Consider the following 14,824-nt stretch of genomic DNA (forward strand, 5'->3'; position numbering starts at 1 on the left):
CAGCTACTTGGGAGGCTGAGGCAGGAGGATTGCTTGAGCCCAGGAGTTTGAGGTTGCTGTGAGCTAGGCTGACGCCACGGCACTCACTCTAGCCTGGGCAACAAAGTGAGACTCTGTCTCAAAAAAAAAAAAAAAAAAGAGTTTATTCAGGTTTTTATGCACACTAACTTCTTTGATTTTAGTTCTTTAAAATCAGCCCAAAATTCAATTATGTTTTAATTTATTACTCTTCAAAATGAGATTTTCTCAAATGTGATTATTATGATCTTTAAAATTATTTGAGTTATTTAAGACCAAGTCTTGAAATATTTTATGAAGAGCTAATTACATTCAAATTTCTGTCTGGGTAAGCAGATAAATAGTTCAACCACATCCTTCAACAACCAGCCATCCCCCCCCCCCAACTTGCAGCCCCCGAAAGCTCCTTTCTCCTTTTAGTTCACTAGATATGGCCTAGCAAAATAACAGTTTTTAAAACATTCTTCAGTGGCTTACCAGGTTGACACAGTTATCAGAGAACACAGGCTTTTCTAGTTAACAACTGTAACTACAAATATAGAGCACTGACATACTTGACTTTGAAAATGTGCTTAATAATTTAAAAATGTGCAGAAAGGTGGGGCAGGGGTCATACCTCCAACAGCACTTCTTTGTTTCTATCTGCCATCTCAGCTGTTTCCTTTTTCCCCAGAAGATAATTCTGGAAAAACAAATAAATGAAAGTTACAGGATAAACCCATTCTGTTATTCCCTTGGCCCAGGTGTGTTTATGACTTCTACTAGAGAAACAGACTCTAACTTCCGTTGGTATAGAGGGGAGTAGTCCTTTGAATAGCTCCTTGCTTATGGCATCATCACTAAAATGCTTCACACCAGCCTTCTCCTTGCTTATCCATTTGTCATGAATTATTCTATAAACTGCCCTCCCCCAAATTGTGAGGTGATAGTACATGCAACAGCTGGCAAATATATTTTGGGATATTGAATGGAAGTTACATGTAAAGGATCTGAAAAATTTAAAAATTACTAAACACAATAAGTAAGGTAAATCTCCTTAAAATATGCTCATCCAAATGCAGAAAATTAAATTAAATTTAAATTTAATTTAATTTATGTTCTGGCTGATTTTTACAAAGAAATTCTAAATTCTCTGAGACTATAAAAATCTCATTTGCTTGACTCAACTGAAATCTGAATTCTAATCATTAGTATACAATTGTCTCTCTGTATCCATGGGATTGGTTCTGGGACTATCATGGACACCAAAACTGATGTTTAAATCCCTTATATAAAATGGTGTACTATTTGCATATTACCTATGCATATCCTCCTATATACTCTAATCATCTCTAGATTACTTATAATACCCAGGTACAATGCCTACCCATCACTTCATTCACTGGATTCATTCAATGTGGTACCTGACATGCAGCAAATCCAAGTTTTGTTTTTGGAACTTTGTGGAATTTTTTTTTACTCAATATTTTCGATTTGCAGTTAGGTGAATCCATGGATGCAGAACCTCCACCCTACAGAGCTAACTATAATTATTTTTCACAATTGCCTAGGAAGATCAATTGATACTCCCAAATATGTATTTTTCACTAAAACACTCAGAAAAGATGTGTCATAAATTAAACCATCTGAGGGATAACTACTCAATACTTTTTTTTTTTTTTTTTTTTTTTGAGACAGAGTGCTGTGGCATCAGCCTAGCTCACAGTAACCTCAAACTCCTGGGCTCAAGAGGTCCTCCTGCCTCAGCCTCCCGAGTAGCTGAGACTACAGGCATGTGCTACCATGCCTGGCTAATTTTTTCCATATATTTTTAGTTGATAAACTAATTTCTTTCTATTTATAGTAGAGACGAGGTCTCGCTCTTGCTCAGGCTGGTTTCGAACTCCTGACCTTGAGCAATCCACCCGCCTCGGCCTCCCAGAGTGCTAGCATTACAGGCATGAGCCACTGCGCCCAGCCTCATTACTACTTTTTATTGTATAATTCTTATTTTTCCTTACCTACTGATTTTTATAAAATATCTTGGTATTCGGAAGTATTAACTCAAACATTATTTTGGAATAAAGAAAGATGCCAAATAAATCAAGGTAACATACATTAGAATGTGGTGCTATTTATATTCAAGGTTATTGTGATTTAAAAAGGAATGATTCCAAAAAGGAACTAAAAATTGTCAACTGGATAAATGGCTGAAGTAGAGAAGTACTTTTATTTGAAGAGATGAGAAACTGGGTTCAACACAGCTCTGGATTAAGGGGGAGAGACCTGGTAACTCTCTGGAGTTATATTTCTGCTTCCAAAAGCTTTCAGCCCATCTGGCTCTGGGGGACTGGGAACCCTGAGCCCCAGCAGATTTTCCACCTCAGTATTAGCACTAAATGTTCCTATAGGTTTTGCAGCTACATTGCTCCAACCAGGTGGTTGCCAGTTTTTAACTCTATTAACTCGGCAGCCAAAGAATAAAATAAGATACACATTTAAAAACCCTGACTTCTAATCCTAGCTCTTGGGAGGCCGAGGCGGGCGGATTGCTCAAGGTCAGGAGTTCAAAACCAGCCTGAGCAAGAGCGAGACCCCGTCTCTACTATAAATAGAAAGAAATTAATTGGCCAACTGATATATATATAAAAAATTAGCCGGGCATGGTGGCACATGCCTGTAGTCCCAGCTACTCGGGAGGCTGAGGCAGGAGGATCGCTCGAGCCCAGGAGTTTGAGGTTGCTGTGAGCTAGGCTGACGCCACGGCACTCACTCTAGCCTGGGCAACAAAGTGAGACTCTGTCTCAAAAAAAAAAAAAAAACAAAACAAAACAAAAAAAAAAACCCTGACTTCTATAAGTTACTCAGTCTTACCTGTGGGTTTTTGAAAAGTGCATATTTTTCTATACGTTCCATAAATATAAGCTTGTTTTGGCTATCTCTTGTCCAATTAAGAAGATTTTCAACCAAATTTTCATGGTCTTCAAAGATTCTCTCTGTTCCAAAATAAAATATCAATATTTTGTTAGCATTCACCAGAACTCCATTAAAGACATGAAACCTTATGAGGTAAGGTTCAGAACCACAGAACCTTAAGTCATACTACAGCCTTTGGCCCTTGGAGATTACTTGGTCTTCCCTTATTTTTCAAGTAAGGAAACATGCCTGAGTGATGATAAGTGACTTAACCAGGGGCACACAGCTGATATACGGAAGAATTAGGACTAGAATCTAGGTCTTCTGACTTGTATTAATAGCACATCATTCTTCAGCCTTAAGCCAAGCCTACTCTTAAATGAAACACATTAGTTACATTTTATAAGTTTCAATATGGAGTATTTCCAAGGGTAGGTACTTAGTTCTTGGCATTTAAAAAATTCCCAGGATGATTTCTTTGTGAGGCTGAGGCAGGAGGATTGCTTGAGGCCAAGAATTCAAGAGCAGCCTGAGTAACACAGTGAGACCCCATCTCTACAAAATAACAAAAAAATTAGCCAGGTGTGGTGGTGTGCACCTGTAGTCCTAGATACTCAGGAGGGTGAGGCGGGAGGATTACATGAGCCCTGGAGTTTGAGAATATGTTCTAGATATTATTCTTTGAAATTTGTTCATGTATTTCACGTTTTCCCTGAACATCAAATGCTGGTATAAAGACTTCAGTACAAATGCAAATAAATGGTCTCTAATAAATGCACCAATCTATGTAGTTTTTTGTTTTGTTTTGTTTTGTTTTTGAGACAGAGTCTTACTTAGTTGCCCAGGGTAGAGTGAGTGCCATAGCGTCAGCCTAGCTCACAGCAACCTCAAACTCCTGGGCTCAAGCGATCCTACTGCCTCAGCCTCCCGAGTAGCTGGGACTACAGGCATGTGCCACCATGCCCGGCTAATTTTTTGTATATATATTTTTAGTTGGTCAATTAATTTCTTTCTATTTTTAGTAGAGACAGGGTCTCGCTCAGGCTGGTTTCCAACTCCTGACCTCGAGCAATCCGCCCCCCCTCCGCCTCCCAGAGTGCTAGGATTACAGTGAGCCACCACGCCCGGCTATGTAGTTCTTATTTGAAAGAAAAAAGTATTTTGTTACCTTTTAAAAAAACTTTGTTTTAGCCATTGTAAAATCTGAAATGAACTAGAAATGATTTTATATGCAAAGAACTTTCAAAATATTTGATAAAAAATGTAAAAAAGCCAAATTATAAAAGGTATTTTTATAGAAAAACATATAAAGATATCTCAAAATGCTTTTATCAATATGAAAACTGTTGTAATTACATAGAAATTAGAAACAATGATATTACCCATTTGTAATTCAGAAATGGTTTCCACCAGCGACCAGTCTAGACTATAACCACAGTGGGATTTGTCCATCAGGTTATCCAGCACTTGTCTCACTGTCTGCCTCTCATCCACCATCATTGTTTTGGAACTGTCATCAGACATGTGGACTCTAATCACCAGCTATAACAGATAAAAAGGAAAAGTAAATACACACCAAAAAATGGCATTCTAGAAAAGGCTTTCTAACATTTAATAATATTCTGATTAATGTTTTTAAATATAAATTAAAACATAAATAATGACTTTATTTTGCACGAAAGATAAACTAAAAACCAGACATCAACCCACCTGAATAAATTTAAGGCATTTAAAAAATATACCAGGTAAGATTATAATGTTAAGACTTTTGTTTTACTCTTTTAGGAGAATTTAGAACCAGAAAATTACTTCTATTATAATCCATTTTACCCACAAAAAATACATGTAAAAAATATATTATTAGGAAGGAAAACCCTTCTATCTCCCCATATCATAGCAGTACATTTATAAACAAAGTAATTCTTTATAAATCCATAAAACTGATAAAAATCTCAACCCAGGATAAAGCCCACATATCACCTTTTTCACTTGTGCCTCTTTAATTTTCTCTAGGGCAACTCTGATCTTCTCAGCTTTCAATTTTGCTGCCTGTTCTTCCTGTGAATATAAAGTATTTTATATAAACTAATGCTAAGGTAATATTTGAGAAGTCTTTTTTTGTCTTTAAGTATGTTCCTCGCAATGAATTTCAAAGAATATAACTGCACACTTATAAAGAACCCACTTTAAAAATAACCCTGTTCACAAAGAACAGACATATCCTAAAGAAACATTTTATAGATGCAGACTTGAAGATGTCTTACAATAAGACTAGTTTCTGTATTCTAGTGGAAAAAAAATCTGTGATGTAGTAAATTAATAAGTTTGATTCTGTCAATCTGAAACAAATGAGTTCTGGGGTAGGGAAAACATGAAGGTACAATGGCCACCTTTGGGCCTGCTTATTTATTAAATCTGCATAATCCTTTCACTCTGAATTTACAGCACCTCTAAAGTAAGGGTAAGCTTTTGCATACAAATGGTTTGTTCTGTTACAATGAAAATATATCATCATCATAAAAATGTCAGAAGCAAAAAAAAAAATACCTATTTGCTATTATATAAAAACTTTAATAAATAAATAAAAATGTAGGTATATTCTCATTAATATAGCAATATAACAAATACAAGAGGCTGCCTTAATGCCTAAATTTTATTCTGTCTTGGAAAATCACATAATATAATCAATATCTCATGTCAGTAAACTCAAATTGGTTCTATTAATTCACTGATAATTTTTTTAAAATGCTAAATTTTCAAAATAAAATTTCTATTAACTTCTACTTCAGAAAACAGATTACAAACAGTAATAAAAATTGTAAAGAACTAAAAATATACTTAAACCATGTCTATTTTTTTTCTAAAATAGCATATGGTACTCCAGTGTTACTTACTTGTAATTTCCAACAATAGGCCATCATATACTGTAGCATTAATCTCCAATTTAAAAAAAAACTCGTACAATTAAACTTTTGTTCATAAAGGACTATTTTCTCTAAGCTTTTGATTACTCCGGAAAATATCTAAGAAAAACATAAACTGCTATCTTATATATTCTTTTATGTAATATAAGCCTAAAAAAAAAAGTAAAGAAAAAAACCTAATTATATCAGCCAAACTTTATTCTCTCTGGATTATGATTACAAACCACAATCCATGTGCTATTCTTCATTAAAAATGTAAAGCTTCCAGGACAAAAAAACAAAAACTCAATTCATTTAATAGATTTATTCCTTGTTTGCCTAAATTCTTTTGGTTTTCTTGTTTATGAACTGCTTTTCTTTCCATTTTATACTCCAGGCTGTCTCCCCTCATTTTAAGCTTAGTATTTACTATTCCTTGGAACAGAGAAGAAAACAGTGGTTAGGGAGGTCAGTGGGCTTGTTTGCCAGAAATCTGATCCATTTCAATGAAAGAAGCCAGTGAATTAACATAATAACCAAGGTCTGGAAATACTATCTGTAAACCCAATTAGGCAGAGAACAAGAACTTTATTTTAATAATGGAGAAGGGTAAGACAACACTTAATTCTCATAATATTATAGATATATTCCTCTGACTAAAAGATTATAACATCCTATTTTTTGCCACTCTTATGCAAATAACAAATAGAATTATAAAATATGATGTCTATATTTTAACATACTTTTTTTCTCTTTTTAAAGCAGGCTATAAAATGACAAAACTAAATTACTCAATTTATAGGATTCTGAGTCTTACAGAAACAAAATCATTATTAGGTAAATTACCAAACCCTATACACATCTTTGATGAACAAAGCACCACTCTGTAAAGGAATATGAAATACTACCATTTTCCAGTGTTTCATATGAAATCAGTTGACAGTTTTTTGGGACGAGAAAGAAGAAAGCCAAAGTTTTAAGAGTGTTTTCTCTATGGGGTAATGATCTTATATTCCTCATGGCTCATTTGCCACATCCTTATATTGGCATGAATGGCAGTATAGAATAAAAAAGTTTACCAAGGCATACTTATTTCGTGTCTCAGGAAAGTAAATTTAAAGTCTGATGGGGAAATATTGATATATGGAATCAATGTTTTGTGTATATGGAATACAAACATGAAGTTCTAAAAGGTCAAATTCTTTATATTATAATTCGTAGATGTAAAATTTTTAAAAAGCTTAGAAGATGCGCTCAAAACTGAGAATATTTCTTAAAAAAAAAAAAGAATATTCAAGAGAATGAGAAGACAAGCCTTAAACTGGAAGAAAAATATTTGTAAAAGATACATCTGATGAAGGACTGTTAGCAAAAAATTAAAAAAAAGAACTCTTAAAACTCAAGAAAAATTAACTTGATTAAAAAAAAAAGGGGGCCGGGCGCGGTGGCTCACGCCTGTAATCCTAGCACTCTGGGAGGCCGAGGCAGGCGGATTGCTCAAGGTCAGGAGTTCAAAACCAGCCTGAGCGAGACCCCGTCTCTACCATAAAAATAGAAAGAAATTAATTGGCCAACTAATATATATATATAAAAATCAGCCGGGCATGGTGGCGAATGCCTGTAGTCCCAGCTACTCGGGAGGCTGAGGCAGGAGGATCGCTTGAGCCCAGGAGTTTGAGGTTGCTGTGAGCTAGGCTGACGCCATGGCACTCACTCTAGCCTAGGCAACAAAGCGAGACTCTGTCTCAAAAAAAAAAAAAAAAAAAGGGAAAAGACACCTCACTAAAGAAGATAAATAGATGATAAATAAGCATATGAAAACACGCTCAACATTATCTGTCATTAGGGAATTACAAATTTAAACAAGAGGATACCACTACACACCTAATTAGAGTGGCCAAAATCTAAAACACTGACAATACCAAATGCTGGTGAGGATGTGGAACAACAGGAACTCTCATCCGTTGCTGGTGGGAATGCAAAATGGAACAGCCACTTTGGAAGACAGTCTGGAAGTTTCTTACCAAAAAATATATATACTCTTACCATATGCACCAATTGTGCTCTTTGTATTTACCGAAACAAGTTGAAAACTTATGTCTACAAATGTCTACAAAAACCTGCACATGGATGTTCATGCCTTTTCATAACCACTAAAATTTGGAAGTAACAAAGATGTCTGATGTCGTCCAATAGGTAAACAGATAAACAGACTGTGGTACATCCTGACAATGGAATATTATGCAACATTTAAAAGAAATGAGCTATCAAGCCACAAAAAGACATGAAGGAATCTCAAATGCATATTACTAAGTGAAAGAAGCCAATCTGAAAAAGCTAGTTGGTGTATAATTCTAACCATAAGATACTCTGGAAAAGTCAAAACTATGAGGACAATTAAAAGATCAGTGGTTGCCAGGGGTTAAGGAGGAAAGAGGAATGAATAGGGCAGAGCACGGAGAATTTTTACAGCAGTGAAACTATTCTGTATGATACTATAATGGTGAATACATATCATTATATGTATTTGTCAAAATCCATAGAATGTACAACAGCAAGAGAGAACCTTAATGTAAACTGTGGACTTTGGGGTGATAATGATGTATCAGTGTAAGTTTGTTGAATGTGACAAATGTTCCACTGTGGTGTGGGTGTCCACAGTGGGGGAGGTTGTTGGGGATGGGGAAACAGGAGGTATATGTATTTTCTGCTCAATTTTGTTGTAAACTAAAACTGTTCAAAAAAATAAAGTCTATTAAAAAAAGGAATGTAATAATTTAAATATTACACTTTGATATTGGTTACAAATACAAAAACACATTTTCATACTCTCATTTCACTTTAGCATATTATTTGTCAAATACAATAGAATACAACTGGTGCTATCTTTTGAAGCACTGACATAAAAAGTCATTCAATTATAGGATTAAGATTAACTACCATGTGAGCTGTATTTAACTCACACTAGTTTTGAGCCCGAGGCCTCATGAAACATATGTAACTCATATGTCTCTTTACCTTGGGAGCCATGTGGAACTATTTCTCTAGTTGCATGTAAGTCATGCACAGAAAACAAAAAATGACAAATTTTTCATTAAATTAGAAAGGATTGTTTTTGAAGTTTTTATTCTATTTTCATAATAAAACACCACGGCCCCAAGGAAAAAAATTTTTTTTCAGTGTGGCAGTCAATGTGCTAAATTCACAGATCAGTTCCTGCTCCACAGGCTAACAGGAAAAGAACTGACACAATGGATTTAAGGAATAAACAAACAAAAGACTTGTGCAAACATTAAAATACATTAAACCAATTAGATTTCCCAACCACCAATAAGAAATTTTTTATGTAAAGCAGGTAGGTGGGGGTTATTTTAACAAATCCAAATTCAGCTATTTTTTCCTTTGCTCAAAGTGCTATATAGTTACATAAATTGATCTGTGTTAAAACAGTATCAAATTTGAATATAAGAACCAGTTTAATTAAAACATAGGCAAATTTTAGTTTATTCTTCTCCAGTTTTATTAAAGAATAATCCTTGTTAGAAGCTTTTTGAAGAAACAGAACTTATCTTTTAGAGTCTGAATGTCACCATCACTGTAGCAAAACTATAATGAAAATATTTATATCAAATAGCAAGATTCATAGTATCTTATGTTTGCTGTGGGTAATAAGCTGTTCCTTATAACCGTATCTTTTAACCATAACAACCTGGGAAAAAAAGAAATTGTCCTGTACTCATACAGTGCTATACAATAAAGATCAAGAAATGTTTGCTGATGTGTTCGGTTTATATACTTAGAAGACCTCTACTACTTTATATATAAAGACAATGCAAATCTATGTTCAATGTCTGCAGCCCAAATTTAGAGCAAACGACAAAGCTTTATTCATCTCACTCATGTTCTGACAAACTCAGGTCTTAAGTCTTTTGCCCTGTATCTTTTCACTGTTCCTTTCTTCCATGCTGTCTCTATCCTAAACATAAGTAAAAGATACTTCATACATATAATACAAACGTAACTGTCTCTCCTACCTCGTCTCTTAAAAGAGCAAGAGACAACCCATTTTCTATTGAAAAACTCCTGTGTGGCTATCAATAACCATCAAATGCCAAGCCTCCTCAAATTCACATAAAGGACAAAAACTGGGTGAAGATCTTATGATTAAATGAAAGCCAATGCTGTGGATACAAAGTGTTAGAACATTCTCTACGGTGTAAAAATTAGAATAGTTAGAGAAAGAGTTACAGCTGCTAAGAGATGGCTAGTGAATTCCTTCAACTTAGAAATTAAGGCTCTATGGGTTCAGAACAAACCTAATTGAAATTAAGGGGCTAAATAGTGGTTAACACTTTCTTTAGGATCTAGTTTATTTCATAGCTTTCAACAAAAAAGTAGTGTAAATTAAAATGATTCAAACAGAACTTGGAGTGACAGTTTAAATAGTGCTCGATTACATAGCACTGCTTAGAACCAAAATACTAATAGTAACAACTATAGTTAATTACAGTTGATTCTTGAACAACACAGTCTGAGCTGTGCAAGTCCACTTATACACAGATTTTTCTCAATACATACAGCTGGCCCTCTAAACCAGTGGGTTCTGCATCCACAACCAAACATGAAAGGAAAATACAGTATTCGTGGATGGGAAATCTGAACATACAGAAGGCTGACTTTTTGTGTCTGTGGGTTTCACAGGGCCGACTATGGGACTTGAGTATGGCAGATTTTGGTATTCATGGGGGTCCTAGAAACAATCCCCCATGGATATCGAATGAAGACTGTAGTTTATTTCCCATGAAGAAATCATGAAACTGATAGACTCTCAGTAAAAACATTAACTGAACACCTAAAACTTGCCACACGGTGAAGCATGTTACACACGGTATCTCATTTAATTTACAACAATAATGCAAGGCCAACATTATTATTATATCCATTGTACCAATTAACTAAGGCTCAGAAAGACTGTTACCTTTCCAAATCATACAAGTAGTTACCAAATGACTAACTAGTTGCTCTTTCCACTATAACGTCATTTTCTTTTGTCCTTAAGTGCTATAACTTAAACTTATGGGATACTAGTAAATAAAATCTGCTTGTCAAAAATAAAAGATATTAAGCAATGTAATAACATTTTAATAACTTCTCTGAAGCAAATAAAATGGTGGTTAACATTAGAACAGTTCTTAAACTTTGGTGGTTACTAAAAAAACATGCTTTTATTTGACGGATGTTTGTTGAGACTATGTGCCAGGTTTGGTTTAAGTACAAGAGTTCCTGCTCTCAAGGAGTTTACATTTAAGTCTAAGAAGACAACATAGAAATGGATGTGTAATGTGTCAGTGAGTGGTAAGTCCTATGGAAAAAAAGTAAAACAGGGTAAAGGAGTAAAGAGGGACAAAGGCTGATACACTGTACCAGGTCAGGAGTGAAGGCCTTCAGCATAGCACCAGCAATTAAAGGGTAGCAGATCAGCAATATGTCCTTTGCCCACTGCTCTGTTTATAAAATAGTCCTGTGCCCTACTGCCACTCTGAGAAAACACTGGTTAGCATTGTTTTAGCAGAGGCTCCTGGCTCAGAACTTATATGTGATGACTATTTCATTAACAGCAGTACAGTGACAACTGGATCAATGATGGAAAACCCCCATTCCCTTTGTTGATCTGGCCTAAGTGCTACTGTGTTCATTCTATTATGTATTAACTATCAGGTGTTACACTGTCCTGATGTGGAAGAGTGTGGGCTCTACTGTTTTCATCAGATATATCAGAGGAGGGGTCAGGAACTGGGCACTATGCTCTTCAGGTAAAGGGAGCCAGACCACACAGGTGGCATATAAGAGGTATACACTCATTTTAACTTCAAAACAGCCAGGTGCACTAGCAGAGAGAGCACTGACACCAGCACTGGAACTAAGGCTCATCTGAGAGGCCCCTATGGCTTGGGTTGCCTAGAAATTTCTGTCACCTCCTCCATGAACTCCATCCCGTTCTACCTTAAATGTTTAGGTTCTATGGTTCTATGCTGCTAAATCACATTCCTGTGCAAATTTCTTGCTGCAAATAAGCAGAGTGCTATACAGGAAGTAGTTAGTGCTAGATGTTGGCCACATACACCAATGCCACCATTTGGGTAATGGGAGAAGATAAGATGTGGGCAGGAATGCCTTTGATACTGCAGTTGGCAGTGCTGTCTTTTGGGTTAGGCAGATGAGAAGTTACTGACTTGCAAAGAACAATTCTCCCTGTGGTAGGAACTTTGTTTTGTTCACTGCTTCATCTCCAGGTACATAAACATTGTCTGGCACATAGTAGGTACTTAGTAAATATCTGTTGAATGGATGAATAAAGTTACTCTTTTCAATAGTTCCCTGCTGCATTTATAGAAAAATAAAAATGGCTTAGTATGGCTTGAATGATCTGGCTCCTGCCTAGCTCTCCAAACACAAATCAAGACACTTGTTCTTTCACATAACTATGGGTGGCTCTGGCAACATGGTCTGTTTTCAGCTTCTCAAACATGCCAAGCTCCTTCTCCCTTGGCCTATGTACTTGGAACACTCCCTTCACCTGCAGGCTGGCTTCTTTGTATCCTCTAGGCTTTAGCTTAAATGTCACCCCCTTATGAATGCCTTTTCTGATCGCCATCTAAGTGAAATGTTCCTCTCTTATTTCCCCAGTGTTCTCTACTCCTTTACCTTATTTCCTTCGTAGCACTTAACATGATTTTGAATTTTTTTGCATGCTTGCTTGTCAATGTTTATTATCTATCTTCATAAGCAGAGCTCCTGAGAGTGGGGAATATGTCCATTTTACACAATGTAGTATCCCGCCTCCCAGTACAGTGCATGGCTGAATAAATACTGTTGAATAAATAAGCAATGGAAAAGGTAAAATGTTAAACTTAATTTGAGAGCAGTGTTCAAAAAGGACTAGAAGAGGGACAGGCAAGAATAAAGAGACAACGGTAGTAGCTCCGGTAAGAGATAAGAGGGTACCTGTAGTGGGGCAGTGCTAATGGGAACAGAGTGGATGGGCAAGCTCAATAAATCCTGCAGATTATGACAAGCTTCATCAGAGATCTGAGATATTAAATGAGAGGAATAAAGGTGCCATGGACGACCAGTAAGCTTAAACCTGGGGGATTAGGAGAATGGCACATCCTAAACAGAAATAGAAACATCAAAAGAAGAAGATAGATATAAATTGAAGGGCCCAGAGAGAGTGTAGGTAAGGAAGCTAAACACTTGTGGGATTTAAGGTGCCAGTGATCTTCCAGGAAACACCTAACAGCTATCTGGAAATGTATTCTTGGGAAGAGATCTATCTAGAATAGAGATCCTGGTTGAAGCTATGAGTGTGGACAAAGAGAGAATATAGAGAAGAGTGGAGTGCTGAAGAAAAGGAAAGAACAGCTTTGCTATGATTATAAAGTATGTGGCTATAACCTGCTTAGAAGTCTACATTTATCTTTAGAAGCTTCTACTGCCAGTCATAAACCTGCTCAAAGCTCAGGTAAGAGAAAGGGTCCCACTGCTGACTTTGTTAAAGCATCTTTTCTTTGAGCTGCTTCTGGGGGAGATAATAATTTCAGTCTATCATCTTCTTTCACAAAGAAATAAATAAAACTCAGATACAATAATACCAACTTAGAGAAATTACCCATAATTACTATGTATATTCTTCAGAAACTATAAGCAAGTCTGATTCTTGAATTTAATATTAAATAAGCCAATTTAAAAAAAACCACGACTTGAAAAGAGGTAGAAAGCTAATAAGCTTTCCTATTCTATTATTCTCTAATTAATGATGATAATGGCTAAAATATTTTAGATTGATATAAAATACTAGCCCAATGAAAATCTAGTTGAACTGATTCAAACTATTTTTTTTTTTTTTTTTTGAGACAGAGTCTCACTTGTTGCCCAGGCTACAGTGAGTGCCGTGACGTCAGCCTAGCTCACAGCAACCTCAAACTCCTGGGCTCAAGTAATCCTTCTGCCTCAGCCTCCCAAGTAGCTGGGACTACAGGCATGCGCCACCATGCCCGGCTAATTTTATATATATATATATATACCAATTAATTTCTTTCTATTTATAGTAGAGACGGGGTCTCGCTCTTGCTCAGACTGGTTTCGAATCCTGACCTTGAGCAATCCGCCCGCCTCGGCCTCCCAGAGAGCTAGGATTACAGGCGTGAGCCACCGCGCCCGGCCTGATTCAAACTATTTTGAGGGCAGAGAACTGAGAAATTAAAATTTTAGCCTTCTCTTCCAATTTGACTAATATAAACTAATATTTTGTTTAATATGAATAACTTTTAATTAAACAAGGAGGTGATGATATAAACAAGAATTAGGAAGAAAAATTTGCTAAAGAAACTCACAGTATGGATAAACAATAGTAGTAAAAGTTGAAATTAAAGCAGTGTTTTTTAGACTTTAAAATGCAATACAGTGTTAAACAAGAAAAAGTGCAACATACCTGGAAAGACTATCAGGCATTTACAAGTTTAAAAACTAGTGAAAATTACTGAAAATATTTTCTACTTTCAATATTGTCTGGAAATCATTAGGATTAGTAAATAATTACCTTCAGTAAGAGAAAAGTATCTCTATTAAGGACAATGGTGCTGAAATAAGAAAGCAATAATCCGAGCGTACAATCAAAAACAGAAATTATATTCTACCTACAAGGCAGTAAATAGTTACATGCATGTGGAAAGAAGTATCACCTTGGTCAGCAAATGAGAAGGTTTTCCTGCAATGTTTCTCAGAAGAAGGGAGGTTTCCCTGTCCAGATAGGAGTGCTTGTGTAGAAAAAGAGAGAGAAAGAGAGAGAGAGAAAAAAAAGCAATAATAGAAGTCAGTAGAGGTTTTATGTGTTTAGACAAAGCAAGAATGATAATTAATCTCATATTTTTTCCCTAAAGTACATGAAATATGTCCACAAAAAATTAAAAGAAAAAAAAAAGGAAAGAAAAAAAAAAAAAACAACAGAA

The 14,824-nt window shown here is 35.7% G+C and overlaps 1 protein-coding gene across 4 annotated transcripts in view; it reads right to left on the reverse strand.

The window, feature by feature from the left end:
• The window catches only part of RAPH1 (Ras association (RalGDS/AF-6) and pleckstrin homology domains 1), a 94,427-nt gene that overhangs the window by 21,938 nt on the left and 57,665 nt on the right, over nucleotides 1–14,824 (reverse strand). For 2 of the 4 annotated variants that reach the window (XM_076005835.1, XM_076005837.1), the window contains exons 6-10: nucleotides 14,558–14,632; nucleotides 4,894–4,971; nucleotides 4,296–4,455; nucleotides 2,872–2,993; nucleotides 635–700 (exon numbers count right to left, since the gene is read on the reverse strand). In XM_076005835.1, the coding sequence (XP_075861950.1) occupies nucleotides 635–700; nucleotides 2,872–2,993; nucleotides 4,296–4,455; nucleotides 4,894–4,971; nucleotides 14,558–14,632 (501 nt within the window). The remainder of the gene's footprint in view (nucleotides 1–634; nucleotides 701–2,871; nucleotides 2,994–4,295; nucleotides 4,456–4,893; nucleotides 4,972–14,557; nucleotides 14,633–14,824) is intronic. The other 2 variants (XM_012738914.3, XM_076005836.1) reach the window with 1 other exon arrangement.

This window comes from Microcebus murinus, chromosome 8, assembly GCF_040939455.1.
Source record: "Microcebus murinus isolate Inina chromosome 8, M.murinus_Inina_mat1.0, whole genome shotgun sequence".
NCBI classification, from domain to species: Eukaryota; Metazoa; Chordata; class Mammalia; order Primates; family Cheirogaleidae; genus Microcebus; species Microcebus murinus.